A 23,744-nucleotide genomic window follows, 5' to 3' on the forward strand; every position below is an offset into this window, starting at 1 on the left:
TCTGGGCCCCGAGTAAACATAAAGCACTATTGTGTCTCAATTATCCTTGATGGGGAAACTCCTTCTGCAAGAAGAGAAAATCTTTGAAGGAGCATGATGATAATGATAATAGGAATTCTTTTGGTTGGCGAATGTATGTAATCTAGCATGTGTAAGGCTGGACCGTTTCCATCAACCACCATTTAAAGAGCTTTACTGCATTTGTGGCTTTTTTTTCCTCCCTCCCCTTCTTCTTCTCCTCTTTACCCAGAGTGAATGTGCTGAACAGGCATGACCTTGGTTCAGAACTGTTCTGTTTTTCATTCGCTCAGTTAAACCGTTACCTGAAAGCACCCATCAGCGCGTTCTTGAATCTCCTCTAGTTATTTTGCTTTTCTGAGAAGCCGTGTGTTCACTCGGGGATGTTCACCGCAGAGTGTTTCTCACTGTCTGCAACCTTCCCAAGTGATTAATTAAAGCGGTGACCTTAAAACCTTAAATAAATTTAATACTCAAAATGTTCCTTTGACTACGAATTACACTTTTGTAGGCTTGAAAGGTGAAGTTTTTGTCGTTGCTTTTATTGTGAAGGGTGGTAAGACCCATAGTACAGTTCTCTGTTATTAATAAACAGTTTGTCAATGAGTCTTTGGTTAATTAAGTCATTTTTTGCAGAGGAAATCTTGCCAGTCAGTCAATAGGTCCAACACTGGTTTGTTTTTCAGTGTGAAGGGTTCTGTCTTGGCTGTGTGACAGTGGTTTTGAAGTTTTTGCAGTGGCTTTTATTGTGGAGGACCCATAGTACAGTTCTCTGTTATTAATAAACAGTTTGTCAATGAGTTCTTCTTTGCATGTCTTTGGTTAATTATGTCATTTTTTGCAGAGGAAATGGTGCCACTCAGTCAATAGGTCCAACACTGTTTTGTTTTTGAGCGTTAACGGTGGTTTAGAAGTTTTTGCAGTGGCTTTTATTGTGGAGGACCCATAGTACAGTTCTGTTTGACACATTTCTGGTTTGACTTGAGCTAAGTCATTATTTTTGCAGAGGAAATGGTGCCAGATTTCAATCAGCATTTGGATACTTTCTACACCCACATTTTATCGGGTGCCCTGTTTAATCAAACCATTGACCATAAAACCTTTAATACATTTTATACTAAAAATGTTGGTTGTTTTTTTTTTTTTGGAGTATGAAAGACTCCGTCTCGGCTTTAACGGTGGTTTGGAAATTATTGCAGTGGAAACATTCACAGCAATTTCAGTGGATTCCAATGGAGACCAACAGTGCAGATCTCTGGTATTAATCCGTAACTTCCATTTACAGTTTCTCAATGATCTCCTCTTTTTCTGTCTATTAAGTCATTTTTTGCAGAGGAAATGGTGCCAGTCAGTCAGTACATCCAACACTTTGGTTGAGACTGAGATTTCAATCAGCATTTGGACGGGTTGTTCAGACTGCATAGTAAAGATACTTTCTATACCCACATTTTCCCAGATGCCCTGTTTAATCAAACCATTGACCATAAAACCTTAAATACTTAAAATGTTGGGGTTTTTTTTGGAGTATGAAGGACTCTGTCTTGACTTTAACGGTGGTTTTTGCTGTAGCTTTTATTGTGGAGAACTTCACAGCAATTTTAGTGGATTCCAGTGGAAAATCCGGGTACAGTTCCCTTTGGCTCGACTTAAAGTTGATGCCAGTCAGTCAATAGGTCCAACGCTTTGGTCGCCTCATTCAACAGATTGTTTGGACATTTCATGGACGTCCCTCGTCCCTGTAAAAGCTTGTGTTTGTTGTTTCGTTGGTGACGCTTGTTTGAAGAGTGTAGTAGCACCGGTGTTTCTCAGACGTTTGTAATTTATTGCTCAAACACAGAGAAGACGTGTTCTGCACTCACATTTTTCCCAGGTGCCGCGTTTAATCAAACCATTGACCGTAAAACCTTAAAGATGTTTCTTTTGAGTGTGAAGAGCTCTTAATTTGTTTTTAAAGGAGGTTTTGAAGTAGTATTTGAATTTCAACTGAGACCCTTTGCCATAGGAAGCATAACGAGAAAACATCTGCAGCACAATTAAACTCTTTGGTAACAATCACTAACCTTCAAATGTAGTTTCACAATGACCTGTCTTTGACTTGACTTAAACTAAAGAAATGGTACCAGTCGATTTGTCTTTGGAGAAGCCAACAACTTATCAACAACTTACAAAGGCGCCATGTGGAGACGCATGTCTAACAAGACATTAAAGGTAAATTTTGACGTTCAGATCCACAGAGGATAAATTCTCAGTGTTGCATTCATGGACGTTCATGGTTCCCGGTAGATGTATCCCACAGATTTCGGTGATATTTCCTTCTAGCGTCTTTGGGAAGTTTTTGGCGTTGAATAAAATGCCTCCTCAGTTATGTGACAAACCCACATTGAGGGTGAAGCACTTGTGGTAAATGTGACAACTCGATTAGACCGTCGTGTTCTGACTCGTTGGACTCATCAAGAAACAGGCTGCAAAGGACAATTTAAATAAAGTAGGAAGTAAAAAAATCATGCACATGCACATATGCATAAACACCAATGGTTCACCTGGAAGGTGTGTATATAACACATACATATACATATAGCCTAGAGACACTTAAAAGTGCAGGTTGGACATATATAGTGTGACATTCTAATTCTGGTCTTGCAGTAGAGCCTCAGTTTACGTGTGTGTTTATTCAGCAAACGTTAGCTCACTGCCAAATGTTTCTTATGCATTCTTTCTTGGCTTAAATTATTACTCTGGTGATTATTTCCGTGCACAGCCGAGATGCTAGCGCGGCTGTAAATCTTGCACGGGCTAATCTCGCAGCCTCTCTGCGCAGCGACTCTCGAGTTTACAGTGGAATCAACCTGATCTGCCGTAAATCAGATCTGACCGAAGCTGCCGTCTCTGCGAGTCAAACTACAAACTGTTCGCAGCGTGCCGTGGGTTTGAGAAATCTTTGATGGCATATTCTTGCCGTAGGACCTGCCTCATAGACCTGACGGAAAGGTACGGTGTCATGTTCCCTTCACACGGAAAGAGAGCCTTCGGATTAATCAGGATCCATTCTCTCAGCTCTTTCAGCTCTGGTTGAAATTCAGTTACCACAGTGGAAAAGCTTAAAGGCTTTATTTATTCTGTTTACTGCAGCTGCCGCTGTACACACAGAGCCCGACTCTGGTGGTATCATCACCACCTGGATAACAAGGCTTCCCTGGCAGCAGGCTGCCTCTGAGGCTGCTGCCAGGATGATATTACCATCGCTCTGCTGCACTTTGTGACTTGTGACAGCATTATTTGTAACAGATGTGGGATTATTGACACCGTCATAACACGCCCAACCTGCTCCCAACCTTTCTACAGATATCCAGCCACTGAAGCAGAAATAACTAGTTTAGATGCACCGGTTCTCACTATTAAAACCAGATTTATATTTCTAGTATTTGAAATAGAAATGTGTGGCAGACTTTGACAACACGTACGTAAAAGGCGCAAAACACAAATTGACCAGACGAGAACATTCTCGGTTGGTTTAATCAGTGGATTTAATGCCCAAAAGATGCCTCCAGCTTCTACATCTTCCCCCCCCCAAAAAAAAAAACTCTAAAAATGCACCTAAAAGCTGCAGCAGTGAAATAAAGTGAAGACACACAAGCACTGAGCTGATCAAGGTCAAAATATTTCCTTCTAGTTTGGTTAGAGCAAAATATGGAGAAAATAAAGTGGCTAGGAACTTCACATGGATAATAACACAAGGCCAAGTGAATGATAATGTTGCTCTTCTTCTTGCTTAAAGCCACTGAAAGGTAGTTTTGTGTTACTGTAATGAGATTTATGCACATCGCTCCTTGTTGTAGGTGGCTTCGTGCAGGTCATCCACTTCCGTTTTCTTTCACAGAAAAGTACCAAGACGGCGATGGAGCTGGGCCGGACGTTCGCCACCCTCTTCTCCGACATCTCCTTCAGGCAGAAGCTGCTGGAGACCAAGACGCAGGAGGAGTTCAAGGAGGCTCTGGTTTTCCAGAGGCACCAGCTGACCGCCACCAACCAGCAGCCCACCGCTCTGGGGAAGGAGGAGACCGACCCTCGCAGTCACAAGCCCCTCAAGGTGGGCAGAGCAGCACATTGACACACTCTGAGGCGTGGACAATGCCTCTCAACATTGTTGCATTGCTCCAAGTGATGCTAGTATCCCGTGAATTCATGCATACGTATTATATTAACCCTCTGGAGTCCAGAGCATAATTGGCCACTCTTAACTACTTTTGGTTTTATATTTATATTTCATATTTATATTTCAATGTAAACCATTTCAAAATGGTTTACATTGCCTTGTTTCGTTTCATTCTTTTCAGAACAACCTCACCTGTGTCATTTTACAATTTTTTTTTTCATTTTGACAAACTGTAATAACACTTTGGACTCAAAACCAAACTAAAACCGTAAAATCAGAGCAGGAAAGTTCGATTTTTCTTTGTGAAAACCACAAACATGTTTAATGAACCATTTTTAGAACTTAGAAATCTAAAGCGTAAATTTCAAACACTTAGGTACAAATTCAGCGAACAAAAAAGATATTTGCAACTATTTCCATTAAAATGCAGGAAATGCATCACACATTTTTGTGCAACTATCTACAAAACTATCAGGTGTAACAATCAGTAATAATATCTGAAACGTCTCTGGCTTCCTTCTGTTTAGCTGCAGTCGCTCCATAAACTGAATACAGCTTCTCTGCCACAACTTTTCCCTCTTCCTTAGCAACCACTGACACATCATTCCCTGATTTGTTGATGGGATAAATTTTTCCACCAATAGGAAAGGGGCTGTCATGTTTTTTTGTTGCTTTCGAGCATTTGAAGTTGGTTTTCACCGTTTCTCCCATGCACCAGACAACTCAAAAGTGATGGTGGTCTTGCGGCCGTCTGCAGTCCTCTCATCAAACTCCTTGCCCAACTTGAAATTGACATCTGTGGTCTTGTAAAGTACTCTGAGACTTCATTGAAATGACACCATTTAAAGTGGCACATAGTTTGAAGTTAGCACTTCATACAAAAGTAGAAATGGGGATTCAGTGGCGCTGCGTCTTGCAGCTGAGTGATCTGGACGCACCGGTCGACTTTAGAGGGTTAAATACCTAAAATGACATTTATCTGATATATAGTTTATGACCTAAACCGCCACCAGGGGCAGTATAGGTCACACGATGACGTATGCAGCCTGTGTTGGTTAATTCCTTTCACTTGTTCCTGTCATCTTCAACTCTGTGCACGACTGATACGGTGCACATCCAACACAAACTTTTTTTCTAAACAACTCCTCCTCTTCCTCCTCCTCCTCCTCCTCCACCACTCCTCTTCCCCCCTTCCTCGCTCGACTGACTCGACTCCTCCATCTTTTCTCTCCCCCTAATCAATCAGCATCAACTCCTGCCAGGCCTCCTCAGTGGGTAAATGACCTTACATCTCTCACAGTCCTGTCAGAACTCCGCCACCCCTTAGCTACACATGCATGTGCACGCTCCTGCACACACACAAACACACACAAACACACACACACACACACAAACACAGACACACACACACACACCTCCAGGGGGGCTCTGCTCAATGCCACGGACCAGCATCTCCTCCTAATGTTGCCGTTGACAGGCCACGGCTCCTAGACATTTCCCCTTGTGTTTTTTTTGTGTTCAGTGTTTATCCCACGGCCTGAAAGGCTCAGTGCCACTCAGTGAAAGAGGGATATATAGAGGAAGACAGATGGAGGGAAGAAGTGGGAAGAAGAAGGGAGTGTGGGCAGGTGGAAGCGAGAGCTCGCTAGACTCTGGACCACCCCAAACGCACAACTTTCCTGTACTTGGAGGAAAAAAAAAAAAGGCCAAATTGTTGCTCAGCTTTTCTTTTTCTTTTTTTGTTTTGTTTTGTTCTTCCTCTCTTCTGCCGCCTCCCTCCATCGACCCTTCACAATGAATGGCAAACAGGTGGACGGTAATTCCTCCCGGAGATTTTTGTTTATCGAACCCGAGCCAAACGCTGGTGATCGGGCCTCACACACACACACACACACACACACACACACACACACATGCCGCCCTTGTAATAATAAATGATTCCATGATGTATAGGGATTTAATGGATGAGCGGTCCTTGTTGAACAAGCGTGTGTGGCTTCATTAAACCGGCCCGGGCCGCTCGGAAAAAAAGGCAGATAAAACAAAATGCTGATGCCGTTGTTTGTTTTCATGTTGTTTACGTTGAGGTAAATTGCTTTCTCCTGCCAAAGGCCGTCAAAACTTTTTAAGATGACAAATGAGGCAGGAATGATTTTTCCCCGAGAGCTGTTCCCGCTCGTAACCCCCAGCTCCGCCACCCGGTTCCATTAAACTGCGTAATGCTACGTTCAACAAGAAAATGAAACGCTGGGTAATTGGATAATTCACTTAATAAGCTCAATCAGGGCTGCACATTTGCTCCGTCGTCGGTTGGTGTAACCTGAAAAGCTCCTCTTTTTAAGAAGCGCTCCACGTCTCCGTCGTCTGCGCCACGTGACTCTCTTCCTCCCGACTTCTCTAAAAATAAACCGAATCTTCAATCCCTCACCGCGCCTGTCATCCCTCTGTCATCGCTGATCATTCTGGGGCCGCAGAGATCTTTATTAAATCCAACCATGCGGCTCCGCTCGCTTTGTTTTGGATTACACAGTTTTTTCGAGGGCTACCTCGTTAATGGCGGCGACTCAAACGATCTTTTCCCAGAGTCCCTTCGTGTGGAATCACCTGCGCCACAGCTGAGTCATCAAATGGACATTTTTTATTTTTTATTTATTTATTTTTGCATCTAAATGAGCCGTTGTCCACAGCAGAGTGCGGATGCAACCTCGGGCTTTTCAGGTTTCAGAATAAATTGGCAAAATGCCTCGAAGCAAAATGAAAACTTTATACGTAAACAAGAATACGATTAAGTTTGTGCAGGTTAGTTTGAGAAGCTCATTCGTGTGTAGCCGGGTGTGGTTTTCAGACATTTACAGGCAGGGAGACAAGTCAGACTTTCAGACGTCGGATAAAAAGCTGGAAAAGAAAGTCGCTCCATCATCGTCTGCCTCGGTCAGATGCCCCTCGCGGAGCCTGGACGCGTGTTTTCCGACTCCTTGTCCTGCTGTAAAACGAAGCTCAAACCAGATGGGTCTCTGCAGGACGTTGTGGACGTCGTGCTAGTTAACTTTCTCCCTGATTTTCCCTGAACCGCCACGCGGTCACAGCTCCGTGCTTTACGGTGGGAGCCACATATGCAGATACCGTATGTTCAGCTTCTCTGATGCAGCTTCAAATCTAACTGGTCTCATGTTCGTTCTCTGAGCTTCACGGTTCAAACTGTTCCCTTCTTCCTCTCAGTCTCCCTCGGTCGTGGTTTCTTTGCAGCAGTTGCACAATAAAGGCCCCGTCTCCTCGAACAGTTGCTGCTGAGATGCTGCTGCTTGAAGAACTGACTCTAATCCGAGCGGCTGTTAATTGCTGATTACCGAGGCTGCTAACGCTAATAAACGTCTCCTCTACGGTGGAGGAGGAAACTCGTGGTCTTTTTTTTTTTTTTTTTAACTTGAAGAAAGTTTCTGGGAAATCTCTGGCCTGAGTGACTCTTACGACGAGTATCGATGAAGCACTGATGTGGGTCGGTGCGGTGGAGGAACAAGGCTGTTTGACTTTATGACTCCCTCATAAAGCTGCATAAGATTTTTGCTCCTGACAAACGGTGGAATACAAAATCAATCCACCCACTTTCTTCCGATCTGAAGCGTTATCCAAACTGAGGCGTGTGATCCCTCCAGCGAATTCTTTGTCTGCCTCAGGGTCTCCTCCCATCAGGCCACGCTGGAAAACCACCAAAGACGGGCTCCTAGGAGACGTCCTCCCGAGACGCACAAACCACTTCAACCAGATCTTTTTACACAAAAGAGCAGCAGCTTCACTCCAGAGGGAGAATATAAAATATGAAATAGATAGTTTATTGAATTGGTACAATGCACATTAATCAACATCGATTCATTGATGAACGCTAAATGTTTTCTGTAGTCTGAAGGCAGGTAAACAGAAGACTTTAAAACAACAATCATAGACTAATACAGACAGAGACAGACAATTTTAGGACATAACATTTGATGCACAATTATAAAAAGAACATGAATGGACCAAGAACCCAGAGAGTTTGCGTCAGATTAATAAAACTATTTAGTCCATGTGAGTACATGTCTGGTTTGTTTTATAATAATAATAAGTAAGTAGTTGTCTCAGTGTCTGATGTGTGGTGGTAACTTGTTCCTCTTTCAGATAAAAACCATTTGGGAGAATTTAGTCCCACGGCCTCGGTCCGTTACAGTCACCTCTACTTAGAGCTCTAGTTCTTCATCCTTCAACGTTTCTTTGTCTCTGGATTAATTCATGTTTAAAACTTTAAAAAACGAGACAGACATCCATAACGATCTGGTAGCTGTTAAACTAATATTATATATTAATATATTTTAATATTATATATTAAATTCGCAAAAATTCCAAAATTGTCTAAAACTTTAACTAAAGAGACACTGGATCTGTTTTAATGTTCTTTGTTGTTTGTGCGTCCAGGTTTTGGAACAATAATTTATGTGTGAAAATATCACGGCATCGTGCATATAGATGTTTAGCTGGTTTGGAAGTAAGAAATGGTCTCATATGATAGAAGTTTAATTGATTGAATTTATTTAGACATGTGCTTTAAATGACTGCATCGATCAGCCACAACATTAAAACCACTGACATTTAAACCATCTCCTGCTGGAAAACCTTCATTCATGTGGATGTTACTTAGACATGTAGCCCCCACCTAGACCAGACCAGACCAGACCAGACCCCCCCACCCCATAGCAACATGGTGATCCACAGAGGCCCCTCCCCTCAACCTACAGTAGCCAAAGCCCCCCACGTACAACACTGTGTTACCAGAGGACAGAAGGATTCTCTGACAACGTTATGCTTGACTGGTGCATTTTATTCTCATTTTTTATATTTTTTTTCTCCAGGCGTAATGGTAAAAAAATAAAGAAAAACCTTTGAATGACCTTTTCTTGCCGATGGAACGTTGAACAGATTGAACGTTGCATCAGTGAACCTGTTTGTCCTGATAATAATAATGATAATAATAATAATAATAATAATAATAATAATAATAATAAAATCTCTCCCCACAGTGCAAAGACTTCTTCAAAGCCGGCCGAGGGATCTATGAGGACTTCTGCCGCAGACTGCCTTTCTACCCCTCTGACTTCACAGATGGTAGGCTGGACCTGGACTCCCAGTGAAAGTGAATCATCGGCCTTATTATGCCACACCGGGGGGAGCCTCTGGCAGCTCCTCATTTGTCTGTCACCCCTCTGCCTCAGATACATCTGTGCCGCATCTGTGTCACATCTAAGGTCCTCTCCCGCTAAAACGACTTCCTCAGATGTCTCCCTGCCTCCCATATGTTTCCCTATATCACTGTAATTTCCCCAACTCATCAGACTCCATACGTTCCCACTGCGATCGCAGCAGGTTGGCGGCTTTATTGGGTCATCCAATCACGCCCTTTATCAACCAATGTGTGAAAGGCTTTTTTAAAAAAATAAAAATAAATGCACACATTCTACTTGACCTTTTAGGGTTTGTTTACAAGAGAAAAATACATCCTCACTGTTTATCCCAGAGATGCTTGTAAATTTAAGTCAATTAAATCGACCGTTGGCTCGATCCTCCTCCTCGGCCGCTCTCTCTCAGTCCTAATATCCAAACACTGGGCTGTAACAGAATCAAGATATTTCCGTCTTATGAGTGTCAGCCCGTAATGATCATCTGATGAAGGTCACAAGACCAAAAAATCATTGTGATCGCATTAGAGCCCAATTTGAGTGTTTTATTCCAGAATGAGTTATCCATCATCCGGTTAACTGCTCTTACAAAATGATGGATGACACAAAAACCGAAAACAAATGAGTCACGCTTTTCTAAAAGGGCAGTAGGTGGCGTGAGCCCCCGCAGGATAGTTTCACTGTATGAACTGGATGCGCCACATCGTAGAGGAGCTGAATGATGAAGTCTGCTAATGTTTTTGTCGTTTTTGAAATTAAAGCTCTGAGCCTCCTCCGCTCCATTATGAGGTGAATATGACTCACGTTGTTTGTGTCTGTCTCCCCTCAGGTATCGTTGGCAGTAATAAAACCCTGCTGAAGTACATGACCACGGCCATCTTCCTCTACATCGCCATCCTCCTCCCCGCCATCGCTTTCGGCTCCCTCAACGACGAGAGCACGCGTGGAGAGATCGGTGAGAGCTCGGACTCGAGCGCACACACGCGTTTTACCTTTTTTTTTCTGGTTCTGCAGTGAAACGGTGTTTATTCCTTTCAGCACTGATGCTTTGATGTAGAGCAGCTTTTTTTTTTTTTGTAACGGGATCAGAAAATGGATATAAAAATAAAAAAGTATAGTAGGGGAAAAACCTTCGTCACATCTTCCTATTTGTTGCGTGAAAAGCGTTTTTTTGAGTCAGAAATCTAGAGGCTTGATGAGGAAATACTTCTATTGGTGGACAGGTAGTGAGAGAAATGGATGGAAATGTATAAAAAAAAAAGGCTTTGAGGGAAATAGGATGAGACGGGATCTAAAGGGGTCAAGGGATTAAGATGAGAAATGATTGAGGGGATGAAAAGGGGTTGAAAGGAAGACGTGAAGGAGGCGTAATATGTAAATGATTCACGTCCCAGGAAGTTTAGGATCCTGTGATGAAACGTGAAGGAACTGAAGAAAATCTAAATGATACTGGGTGCGGTCTAGTTCCTGAACTTCGTTAACTGAAACAGGATAATTATGTAAAGATTCTGCCCCACACAGTTGCAATGAATGAAACTATATATTTATCAGCCTGTAAACGAGTTCATTCCAGCTGTAAAATTGAGCATTTTCACACCAATGGTGGTTTACTCAGTTATGGAGCCTCCAGTGGCCATTTTATTTATTTATTTTTCTATGTTTGCTAGTCATGTTCGATAACACAGATTTGCTTTCTGGTCCGATTATGAATCTAGGTGTGTAAATACACACTAATGTTTCTGATAAACCTATATAAAGTAGAGTATTTCACATCATAGCTTCATAAAGAATAGAAGACCTGACAGTAATTTATTTATTCTGAAGTATATTGAGGGTAGTGGGAGTTTAAAACACTAAAAAACAAGAAACAAGTAAAATAATAAAACCATTAAAATAAATTGTTGTTTAACTATTAAGAACTAGTATAAAATGAAACCTTGCATCTTAATCCTGACCCTGTTCTCTCCTCTTCTGTCTCCTAATCATAAATGACTCATATTCTTTTGATTTGAGAATCGACTTTAAAGCATAGAGACCTGGTATCGGAAGTATCGATATTTCAGTTTGCAGCATCAGCTTCATCGTTCAGACCAGAGTTTGTTGCTTCATCAAACCTCCCACTGAACCTCGCTCTAAGGATATAACATTGATGCTGCGACGCTGAAATCCAATGCAGCGCCGCGCTAACCTCTCGTGTGCTGCACGTTCAGGAAGCAGCTGCAGGCGCAGGTTAGAGCTGGCTGCTGCTGTCACACATTCGAACGTTCGCCTGGAAGACGCTCAAGTGCAGCTTAACCTGCATATAAAACGACCCCAGTAAGACGTGCGGGAACAGCGTGTACTACACGATCGCAGCATCAAGTAGCGTCTCAGCTCGTACTGTGTGATGCTACAGCGTCTCATCGAGCGGGAGCGCACTCTGGGGATGTTTGCATCTGAAAAGAAACCTCCCTCCAGAACGTTTTCTCTGGGCTAAAAGTAGACGCTGCTGCAGAACTGTGCGGTTATTACAGTGACTTCTTTTTTGTGTCACGTTGTGCACATAAAGTCAAGGATATTGCAGGATTTGACTGATTTCGGAGCAAAATTAAAAGCAGTGGTGGCTTCAGCGGTTTCTCTTTTAGATGGTAGATAGTTTTGCACAAATTTCCTTGCACAAATTCATGCTGTTTTCTGCTGTTTTTCTTTATATTTCCACTTTATTTATCTTTACTGTTTAATTTACATCTATTGTGTTTTATTATAGTTACTATGGGAAATAATGTGGGACCTGAGTGTATAATTTCATTCCATCTCATGCTTCTGTGCGGTTGCGAATGACAAATAACAATCCTTGAATTCTTGACAATGACTTCTAAAGCAGTTTTAATTGATTATTTTTTAAATGGATTGTGTTTTTGTTTTCAAAAATCCCCCACGCGCTGGCGGAAGCAGCTCTGAGATACAGTAATGCTATTATTTCTGATGTTCCAGCACAAAACTTGCTTATACAAAGTTAACAGTCTCTAAGCAACATGAGCATCAATCTGAAATTGTGTTTCTGTCCAGCGTATGAATAAATGATTCTCCTTCTTAGCTCCGATTCGGATTCCAGCTACTCCTCAGAAACATATCGGATGATTTAGCCGCTTTCTTTTCTACCTTCTTGGTAGAAACAGGAAAAAACAACTGAGACAGAGCGTAATTATTCTCTTTTATTTACGCTCTGTTACCGTCTTCATATCGTTCCACATGAAGCAGCCTGGAGACTCTGAAAATATCGATTAGTAAAGTTTTAAATTGTTAATGCTCAGCTATGTGTTATTGTTTCTTCACGTGAATATTTGACCTTCACTATTTTTTTTTTTATCTTAACGCTGAGTGTGTTTATGATGCCCAAAGAAGAAGCCCAGGAGATGAGCGGAGGAACGCTGAATAATTAAAACAGAAAGAAATAATCAGAGAGGCCAAATTATAGAAAAAAAAATGGAATTTATTAGGAACAAATAGAAAGAAAACTGATTGAACTGCAGCACGAGGAGGTTTCCTTCTTTGCTTTAATGGTGAAAGCGCTGAGATGCGAGCATGTGGTCACCGGCTGCAGATTGAGGCAAAAAGGGGGCAGCACCCAAAAACCATTCCACTCATAATCTGAACAAAAAAAAAAAAGAAAAATAAATCCATTCATTCCTCACATGTTTCCTCAGTGTGGGGTAGATATTAGGTCTCCTAGAGGGACACATACATGGAGATGTGAAATATACGTGGCTCCATCTTGGTCGTCCTCTTCTACTGAACCAATTGTTGTCAATAAAGTTGGGGCCAAAACTTCTTCTTCTTCTTCTTCTGTTACATTTGAAGCGGATTCCGTGCTACTTGGTTTGCAGAACCAGTTTGGCGCGTGGTAGAAATTCCAATTTCTCATCGGATCACTTCATTTGACGCCTCTAATTACGCCGATTTCAATCAGGTCGAGAGAAATATCGCCCGTGTAAATGCAGCCTCTCACAGCACTCGCCGCACGAGCGTGATTTATTTTACTTTCAGTTCCCGAAAGCCATTAGCGGTTTGAAAAATGCAAGAATTTCAGCTGTTTTGCAGGAGAAAACACGTAATTACCTAACAGCTTCGTCCTCTAATTTGACAAAATCAGAGACTAACGTCAGCTTCTGCTCGGATCCTCGCAGGCGTTGGCGAGCATTAATCAGGACTTCCTTCTGTGTGTTCTCTGTGTGTGTCCTCTCCGCCCAGATGTTCGGAAGACCATCATCGGCCAGAGCATCGGCGGGGTCATCTACTCGCTGTTCGCCGGCTCTCCTCTAGTCATCCCTCTAACCACGGCTCCCCTCGCCATCTTCATCAGCGGTAGGCTTCCCCTCCCTCCCCTCCCTTCCTTCTCCTTTCGTTCGGCTCATCTCTCTCATCTTTTTCACAGCTCCTGCCGACAGCCCATTTGAATAGGAGGCCGGGGGGTGGGCGGGGTACTAAGGAGATTACGTCAAAAATTGAGGAAAAAAAGGGGGGAAGCCACCCGACCGTGTGGAACAGCGGCTAAAAGCTCTCGCATCCTCATCTGCTCCCTCCTTTAGCAGAAAAAAAACGCTTCACCGTCGGAGTAATTAAGCCGTTTGTTCACACATGTGCTCCTAATGAGCGTTCCCGGTGCAGCCGAGCAAACAAAAAGCACACAAAAAAAAAAAAAAGTTGCGTTTTTGAGGAACGAAGGAGCAAGAACTTTGGTTTGAGTTGAGTTGAACTTCTAAGTTCAGGAAAGATGCGGCACATAAACTGCAGCATGGTGTTTTTTTCACCCAACAGCGGTGTTTTCGCTGGATGGAATTTAAACGATGTCGACGTCTGGAAGCTGCAGAATCGGCCGGTGATGAGAAAAAAAGCAGCGACTCGGAGGCCAAGATGTAGTTTTAATACCGAGGCTGTTTGCGGGGTCTGTGGTGTGATGATCTTTGAAGTAAATGGGTTAGAATAGCGCTAAGCACATTCTCATGGGTATAATTATAGCACATTTCCAGCAGCCTGTCTGAGCAGAACAATGGCTTGTTTGTAAAGTTGTAACTCAACTGCACACGGATCTGGAGTTCTTACGGCTTTAACGAACCCCATTACGATTCTATCGTCTTTTTTTTTTTATGTTTGAATGAAAATGCGTTTTCTCTTTCTTGGTGCGTGTGTTCTGCTGCAGCTCACGGTGAAATCTATGGTCAGAACGAGAAGAGAAGAACATCTACAGTATGTTCACAAAGATGGTCAATACGTCTCCTTGGTAACCGTGTTTGGTTTTTTATTTATTTATCGACTAAATCACATTGATTGGTCTACTTCTGTTCCTTTAGAGTTGCTTCTCAACTTTGTTTTTTTTTCGGTCGTGTGCCCTCTCGCATTTTAAATAGTTGTAAAAACACGGAGCATCAGTAGCGTCAGCGTCTGATAAAGGCTCAATCTTTAATTTCTCTGGTGCGTTTTCTGTCCAGCGGCGGGAAGGAGCAGGTCTCCACGTACGGTGAAAGGTTCCTTGGCTTCAGCTACAGACAAAGACACCACCGTGTAAGAGGCCTCCAGGGCTTCGGCTGATGTCATGGAGATGACCTGAATTCTTAATGTTTCCTCTTAAAAAGTAAAAAAAATAAAAAAATAAATAACTCACGTGGCTCACCAACATGATGCTTTGTCCTGAGATGACGCTGAAGATGCGTTGGCTAATTTCTCCCTGCAGAGAAAACACAGTGACACGGCTCCGTTTTCTGTGGTATCTGTGCTTTTCATTAAGAAAAGCTGCTGCGCTTTAACTAAAACTCCATTATTTTAGTTCTCAAGGCGGCGGTGATTGACAGATGATGCCCGTTGGCCATTTAACACAGGTTGGGTCAAACCATCCCGGTATTAATAAAAATGAAATAGTCTACTGACAATAAATATCATTTCATGAACTTGCAAATGGAATATTTATGAAATAACAATTTTTTGAATTGATATTGGTTGATACTGGGCTAGAGAATATCTAGATGTTGTGCAAATTGACTAATTATTTGTGTTATTTATCACGTTAATCGTCATTTTCGCAGTGATCCGAGGAATCTGTGACGACTACAACCTGGATTTCCCGGCTTTCTACGCCTGCATCGGTTTGTGGAACTGCCTCTTCCTCATCCTGGGAGGGATCTTCAACGTCAGCCTCCTCATGAAACTCTTCAAAAGGTGTTTTTTTTCACGCACACACACACACACATACTTTTAAATTGATCTGACTTTAATTGTTTTCATTTCAGCACAATCCAATTTATTGAATGGCTTCGTGCATTTTTCTTTTATCTGCCAGTGTGCTTCCTTCTCCGTCAGATAGAAAAATGTTTTAAATTGGCTGGTCCCAACTGTGTCTGCAAAATAAAAAAAATCGCTGGCACTCAACAGAAAAGTGTTTTGTGCAACAAACAGTTTTTAGAGAAAGCAAAGTCAATTCTGTGTGAAAGCCTTTTTAAGTGCGTCCAGAGTTTTTAGATTTTTTTTTTCCTTCTCGTTTCCTTTGTCGAGTCGTTTTTAGGCAAAGCAACAAAGGTTGCCTGCTAGGAAAGGTAACAGGAGCTTATACAATGAGTCAGATCTCAATTCTGCATTTATAAATGTTTTTTTAATATTTATGCACATACACCGATCAGCCACAACATTAAAACCACTGACAGGAGAAGTAAATAACATTTAAACCATCTTGTGACAATTAAATGTTCTGCTGGGAAACTTTTAGACCTGGAATTCATTGGTGTGGATGTTACTTAGACATGTAGCCCCCACCTAGACCAGACGAGCCCCCCCCCCCCCCAACCCATAGCAATGGCCCTCCCCTCAACACTCCCCCTTTAGAAGGTCCTTGTCCATTCTCTGAAGAGTCACAACTGTTTTGGAGGCACCAGGGAAACCTACACTATATTAGGAAGGTGGTCATAATGTTATGCCTGATCGGTGTATGTCTTCTATGCTGTGGTTTGGTTTGGTCACTTTAATTAATTCTACCATTAATCTTTCTTTCTAACTTTTATTTTTGCTAAACTTATTTCCATGCCAACATAAAACAAAAAAGAAGAATTTTTTTTGCAAAATAACAGAAATATTTCAGAGCATCATTGTGATTTATTCAAGTCATTGACTGAGGCATTTTCAGAATTTTATAAAAAGTTGCATTTAAATGATTTATAGAGGTTTGAGTTGCCATTTTTACTTATTTTTTTTGGAACATCTGCCTGCAGCTGTAGTTCTAGTTTTGTCTGATAGCTTCGATATTTGAAGGTCAGTGCACAGAGGTATAAATTACAGTGACTCAAATTCATGTTATTTTTCAGGTGTAATTCAATGTCCAGGATAAGGATTAATTTTCTTTCCACCAACTCTTAAAGTTGTTTTTTTTTTTTTTTGCAGTCTGCACTACAACAAAGTCACCTGTCACCTCTGTAATGTGTTTTCCAGGTCGACGGAGGAGGTCATTGCCCTGTTCATATCCATTGCGTTCGTGGTTGACGCTGTGAAAGGCACAGTCAAAAGTAAGTTCACCCTTCTTCTTCTTCTTCTTCTTCTTCTTCTTCTTCTTCTTCTTCTTCTCCTTCTGACGTCACGTCGTCTCTAACCGCGGCCTCTTCCTGCCTCCTTCAAATCCACCGAGATCCGACAACGTCGTCTGGTTCCAGTGAGAAAATAATGTACCGTAATAACACCAAATTTTGAAGATTTTGATTTAAACGAGTAGCTTCCTAATTAGTCCGTCCTCGACAGAAGGATTCTTTGTTGGCTGAGGTCTCTTCAACTAATCATTTAGTCCTTGTAATTAAAAACTGTCAAATATTTTTTTTTCCCCTGCCAGTGGCTGCAGAAGGATCTCTTTAAAAATCTACTGCTTATTAAAGAATAAACCATGTTCTTTACTTGTTGTTGTGGCGCCACTTATAATTTCTCAGTTGTTACAACAGAGGCGTCGTTAAAAGTGAACTTTAAGACTGAGGCTACTGATTAGTTATCTAATATGTTCTTACTCTGGGTTTAAATGACAGAAGTCAGATATCAGCCCCTTTGTTTCTCTTGTGTCTCTGCAGATTGAAGCTCTTTAAGAGACACTGTGTGTCTTATTAATCAACCCAGATTATTCAAGACAGTCTGCAGCCGCCCGAGCATTTAAACGGCGCCTCATCTTAGTGTATCATAAATATTTTACACAATTTAATTTGACATAAAAAAAAAAAAAAAACGAGATGACGATAGCGGAGCGTAATTTATTTTAAATGTGATGTCGCCCTGTTTTGGAGATTGCCCGTGCAGTGGTTCAATTTTCCGAAAAAAAAAAAAAAAAAAAAACGCTCCCAGCTCACATGCCATTACCATAACATTAACCTATGTCATTTTGTTGACACTTTTCATCCAAAATATTCCCCGGTAACGCTAATGAATGCGGTCCAGTCTGCTGTAGAAGTTTGCCTGCTGCATAACTTTCTCCCTGTTTGATGGAAAGGAAGGAGGCTGTATGCAGGTCATGTCGCTCAGTCCTCATCACAACTGATGATAGAAATTATTCCGAATTGTGCTAGTTCTCTTATTCTTGAAGGACGGCTCCCACGGAGTCTGAAACCCCAGCCTTCAGCTACATCGTGACGGGTGGGTTGTTTACACTGTAGCTCATGTATGGGTGTAAGAAGTGATTTCAGGTCCCACTGGTGCCGAGAGCCCAGAACTAAAATCAATCCGATCCTTTTCAGCGTATTATTAATCATCTGATGAAGGGGGGGAATACTGGGCGTCGTGTGTCAGTCTGTTAACTCGTATTTGAAGTTTCCTCCTCTCTGCAGACTATCGTGAACCCTGTAGAGACCGAGCGCCCTGTAGCGTGCGCTAACATGTAGCTTACCCAATAAACTGGAACAAGATCAAGACCTGATTACAACAGGAAGCAGCTAAATATTCATGTTTTAATGAGACGAAAAACAATCTGGTATCAGATCTGTTCATCCAAACAACAAATGATGTGCCAAACAAAGTGATCACTAAACAGTTTTTTTTTTAAGATGGAATATGGAATGAATAGCTATAGTGATATGAAAATGCAATGAAATTCATTTTATAGCTTGATATCTGAGAAATCAGATGCTACACAAGTTCAAGAGTTCGCCTAAACAGGCCTCCACTAAAACCTCTCAGAAACGTTTATTCTCCACTTTATTGGAGTCAGACTTGGTACAGGTATTGGTAATATGTTGTGGTATGTGTTCCTAAGGGATATTCACTCTAAAGGCCGTGGCTGTGAGTGTCTGTGGGCCTAGTTTTGTTGGTGTTTATCGCACTGGTCAGACTACAACGTTTTTTTTGGTCACATTTCTTTACTTTATCTGTAGAATAAACAACGTAAACTAATTTTCAAGGACATTTGGTGCTGGTTTGGTGCAAGATTTCAAAGTTTTCCTGGATGGGTGGGAATGTATTCATCATGGGTTTATCCTCCTGAGACCTAAGTTTTTGTTTGGTTTGCACATATATATAAGAAGTATAATAACTAAGCATTATCTTTCGACAGGAAGTAGTAGTTTTTGTCTTCAAATGTGGACGCTGGGATTATTTCATTATTCATGATATAATAAAGTCACCATTGTGTGACAAAATATAAAACTGTTGCAAACAATTAACGAGTACTTGCTAATTAGCGAAGTTGTAGCTCCTCGCTATTTATAAAATTTTGTTAGATTTGCGAGTCATACCAAACTAGAAACGTTGCTAAGCATAAATAAATAAGTTTTTACCATGGGATGAAATGCCCGCTATCATGTTTTTATCGATTAGTGTATTGACCCTTTGCTACCACTAGATGGCCGACTAAAATGTCCACTAACGGGGACAATGGGTTTTAATGTTTAAAGTACAATAAGCTGCAATAAAACCTAAAAGTTTATGTCCCCATATGAGGACGCAGGGTCTCAGGAGGTTATGTGTCAAACTGTGAATAGTTCTCGTGGTTTCAGTACATTTAGAAGCATATTTTGCCTAATTTTGTTAATTTCCTCATGTCTCGTAATACATATAAAATTCAGGCTTTGGTAGATTTTGGGATTTGTTCGCAGTAGAGCTACAGTTTATCCAGATTCAAAAGCCATTTACAAAAAGGGCAACAGGACTTTTTGAGAAGATATTTTGCCACTCAACCAATTAGCTTCTTCGTTTGCCAGTTTATACAGACTTCTCTTTAAAGCTCTTTAACGCTGTGGATGTGATTTCAGTCTTTCACAGGTACTACCACTCTCCGACGCTGGCTAACAGGAGCATTGAGGACTTTCCTCAGGCCGGGGAGCTGCTGGGGGGAAACAGGAGCGAGGTGGCGACGAGATTAGCGCTCAACGCCCTCCCCGAATCCCTCATCCAGTGCACGAGAGAGAGACCGGTCCTCTGCCTCCTGCTGATGCTCGGGACATTATGGATGGGCTATACTCTCTACCAGTTCAAAAGGAGGTACACGCAGCACTGCGGCATTCTCCAGATAAATCACTGAGGAAGTTTAAATTGTATTTGGACGCGGGCTCTGCCTGCTAGGATGAATACTGCTGAGTAGGGCCTTGACTCCGGAGCTTGTCAGGAGTGACAAAGCTTACGGGAACTTTCCAGACGCCTCTTAGAAAGCTCACTTTTCCGTCGAAGCTTCTGTTCCAGCCGGTGATTTAATAAGCATTAATATTCTACTTCTGATTGCTCCCAGTAATCAAATCAACCTCAAAGCTGGATTCAATTGTGTAAGCAAAAGGCGGACCAAGGTACTTAAGCAGTGTCAGGATTGCAGCCATTGTCCTTGTCTTGTCCACAGTAATTGTATTCTCCTATTATTTGTCTCTCTCTCCTCCCTCTCTCTCTCCGTCTCAGTCCGTTCCTGCATGCCAAAGTGAGGGAGGTGCTGTCGGACTGCGCCCTGCCGATCTCGGTGCTCCTGTTCTCCTTCATCGGCTCCTACATCTTCAGTGACATTGAGCGTCAGTATCAGTTGTTGTCGTTTCATTGGACCTGTTAGCAGCAGCAGAGAGTGGATTTGAGTTTCTGAGCACAACTATGCAACAATCTGCCAGCCTGCAAAAAAAAATAAATAAATAAAATAAAAATGGACAGTTTCAGATATAAGAGCAGTTCATCATCTTAAGTTTAAATGCTCCTTGTTGATGCATTTTCAGATGAAACTGTCAGGATCACGTCATATTCAGTGGCCACTGAGCAAGACTGTAGCAAGGTTTATGGTTTGAGCTTTACATATTTTACAATTTATAGATTTATTTTTATGACATTGATACTTCACAGAGCTACAAAGAGAGAGCAGCTGTTAACTCTGTAGTGTCTTTCTCAGTTTGAGGTGAATTTCCCTTTTAATGATATGAATCTTTAAACAATATAAACGACACAAGCAGTGTCGAATCAAAATCACATTTTTTATGCTTTTTCACATTTTTGTTTAAACCAGTTTGAGTTTAAGCATTTTTTTTCTCCTGCAAACACACATAGAGAAATAGAAATAGAAAAAACGCTATTGTCATTGTTTGCATGATGCAACAAAATTGGAAGACACTCATCCCAGTAGGGCATAGGTCTTCAACAGGGGAGCTACTTTTAATTTTCACTCACAAATTTAAATTTGCATTAACCAAACCCAAATAATAGAAACCTTTAACAGTTTTTAGTCCTCAAAAAGTTGTGGGACCCAGAAAAACAACGTGTCCCCACAGCGTTAGTTTTCTGCAGGACTTTGGCTCCCACATCGTAATATATACAAGAACACACACACACACACACACACACACACATACTTAAGTGACAGCAGAGGAACTATACAAGGTGCCAACTTCGATCAGAAGCAATTGGGGTTCTTTGTCTTGGTCGAGGATTTACGACAGGAGGAGTCAGGGACTAAACCCGTGAGCCGCCGCCTCGGATTAATGGGCGATGCTCCGTGCAGCCTCTAAACCAGAGCTGCTGTAAGTGTGTGAGTTCATTCAAAGAAAGGTTCAGAACATTAAGCAGATTTGCGCTCCTGATTTTATTGTTATTGGCTCCCGCTATGTGCCGTCTTTAGTTTCTGTTCACAATTAGGTGACAGTCCTTTAACGTGCATATCGGGGGCTGTAGTTGGTTTCATTTGTTTATATTAATCAGTCGTTAAAGAAAAAACTGATTCCCTGAACAATGTTTATGGAGAAAGGGATTTTTTTGTCGAGTAAACTTGTACCGAAGTAGCAAGAGCTTGTGAGATTTATTATATATTTTTTATTTTTTTGCGGTCGGACTATGATGAGAAGGGCTTTGTGTCAGACGGGGGTAGTTAGATTGGAACAGGACCTCCTGGAGTCTGGGTGGTGGAGCAGATAGGCTGACGGAGATTTCAGTCCGGGCAACCAAGGTTAGGTGGAGAACGGGAAGGAGGAGGAATCTGAAAGCTACAGAACTGCAATGAATTTAAAGAACGGGGACGGATCGACTCAGAGAAGACGGGCAAGTCAGGTTATTTGGACGAGAGGAGCGAGTCTGACGGTGTTTGAAGTGATGAGGAGGAATAATTCAAAGTGACCACAGGGACAGAACGTTTAATTTCCAAAAAACCCCAAAATAATTTGTTTCCACTTCGCGTTCATTCTGTAGAATAAGCCCTGGCACGTTCGCTGTGTCACAGCTCTGGTAAATAGTGTTTCTGTGGCGCTAAGTGGTGCAAAAAAAAAAAAAAAAGAAGGTGTTGTTCTTCTGTTTTTTTTTTTTTTAATCGTCTGCATGTCTGTTAATGTGATCACTGACTGGTTTAGGAAGAGGAGTAGACCTTTAGCGGTTTGCTCTAATTGACACAAATTAGATTTCACAGAACTTGATGTCAGTTTAGTTGTCATTTTGTGACTGTGCAGCACTGGATTCATCTCCGTTTACAATGATCTGTCGAAACCTGCTGAAGGGCACGAGCTCACAACCTGTTTACTTCCTTAAGAGGCCTCAGAGCAGCGAGACTCCACTCATTCGCTGCCTTTATTGTCTTTTTATGTCCCTTAATCAAGGCACAGGCCCCAAACACATTGTAGATTTTCAGTCCTCTATCCTCCATTGTTCAGCATAATTTCGAGTCCCGGCCCCGAACCCTCCCCTCCACTCGCATTCATCGTTGCCAAGGCAGCAGCTGTTCTCCAGGGGTCGACACCGAAACACACAGACGAGCGCCAAACCCTCAAGTGAATTTAGAAATTTTAAGTGGCCGGCCAATTTTTATTCCTGTGCTTTCACCTCCCGAGACAATAGGTCGTGAGATAATAGACCCATTATTGTGTTGGCACCTCTTCCTAAACGTGTCACAATACAAACGCTTTCGACAGGATGCAGCGCTGAATGCAGATGCGCAGCGTTTGGAATCTGAAGAGAATTTGACACTGATGTAATGCACGTAAAGTCTAAACGTATTAACCGTATATTTATTGTTTCCCTGTTGAACAGTTCCAGTGTTTAAAGTCCACGACCGGCCCATCTTCGTGGTGGCTCCGTTCGAGCGCCTGTCGGCCATGAACGTGGTGAGCGCCATGGGCCTCGGCTTCCTCCTGGCCCTCCTCATCTTCATCGACCAGAACATCGTCGTCTCCCTGACCAACGCGCCGGAGAACAGGTAGAGACGCTCAGACATTTCTTATTACTCAAAGCTGCAAAAACTGGTGAGCAAAGCTGCCGCTGACCTTTCAGAGATCCATCGTCCCCATTTTTTTGGGCTCTGGATCTGGATATTTGCCGGTCTGTTAGTGAACTGAGCCGGAAACTTGACATCTGAGTCAAAAGAGAAAAACCCTGTACTTCTAAATTTGCATCAGATGGACCAATTTAGAGCCATCACCCATCAAACTGTCCTACAGTAAAAAAAAAAAAAGATCTATAGTGATGGAATCTCAGGCCTTATCGTCTGTGTTTGCCCGACAGAGATTAATTGGATTAAAATATCTGTTTCAAAGACTTTCCCAGAAGGCAAATAGTGGTTTTTCCAAAGAGCATTGATCTTTCATTTCTACCATTTGGGTTTATTTGCAAGAAATAAAAATAAAATGGAAAAAAAAAAAGAGAGAAAGCATCTCGTATATAAAGATTCCAACTCGTTTTAAATCTTGAGAGGAGTGTCTAAGAAATGGATGGAAACAGCTGCAGCTATTTCTGTTGCAGCTTTGAATTCTTTTATCCATCACATTCATTTATTTGCTTTACATCTTTTTTTTCCCTCTGTCATCCAGTGAGAAATTAATGGAACCATTTCTTTTTTATTTTTTATTTTTTTTATCCAGCAGCGCAGCAGCTCTTTGATTGCATCACTAATTTATTTAAAAAAAAACATCAGACATTAAAATATGGAGCAACTTTTAAGA

General features: G+C 41.8%; 1 protein-coding gene across 3 annotated transcripts in view; it reads left to right on the forward strand.

The window, feature by feature from the left end:
* Positions 1-23,744, forward strand: part of slc4a11 (solute carrier family 4 member 11) — a 109,579-nt gene that overhangs the window by 76,135 nt on the left and 9,700 nt on the right. For all 3 annotated transcript variants that reach the window (XM_047610449.1, XM_047610450.1, XM_047610451.1), the window contains 9 exons: positions 3,896-4,105; positions 9,220-9,304; positions 10,205-10,330; positions 13,606-13,719; positions 15,435-15,567; positions 16,828-16,901; positions 19,614-19,842; positions 20,248-20,354; positions 22,837-23,002. In XM_047610449.1, coding sequence (XP_047466405.1) covers positions 3,896-4,105; positions 9,220-9,304; positions 10,205-10,330; positions 13,606-13,719; positions 15,435-15,567; positions 16,828-16,901; positions 19,614-19,842; positions 20,248-20,354; positions 22,837-23,002 — 1,244 coding nt within the window. The remainder of the gene's footprint in view (positions 1-3,895; positions 4,106-9,219; positions 9,305-10,204; positions 10,331-13,605; positions 13,720-15,434; positions 15,568-16,827; positions 16,902-19,613; positions 19,843-20,247; positions 20,355-22,836; positions 23,003-23,744) is intronic.

Source organism: Mugil cephalus, chromosome 17, assembly GCF_022458985.1.
Source record: "Mugil cephalus isolate CIBA_MC_2020 chromosome 17, CIBA_Mcephalus_1.1, whole genome shotgun sequence".
Classification (NCBI taxonomy): Eukaryota; Metazoa; Chordata; class Actinopteri; order Mugiliformes; family Mugilidae; genus Mugil; species Mugil cephalus.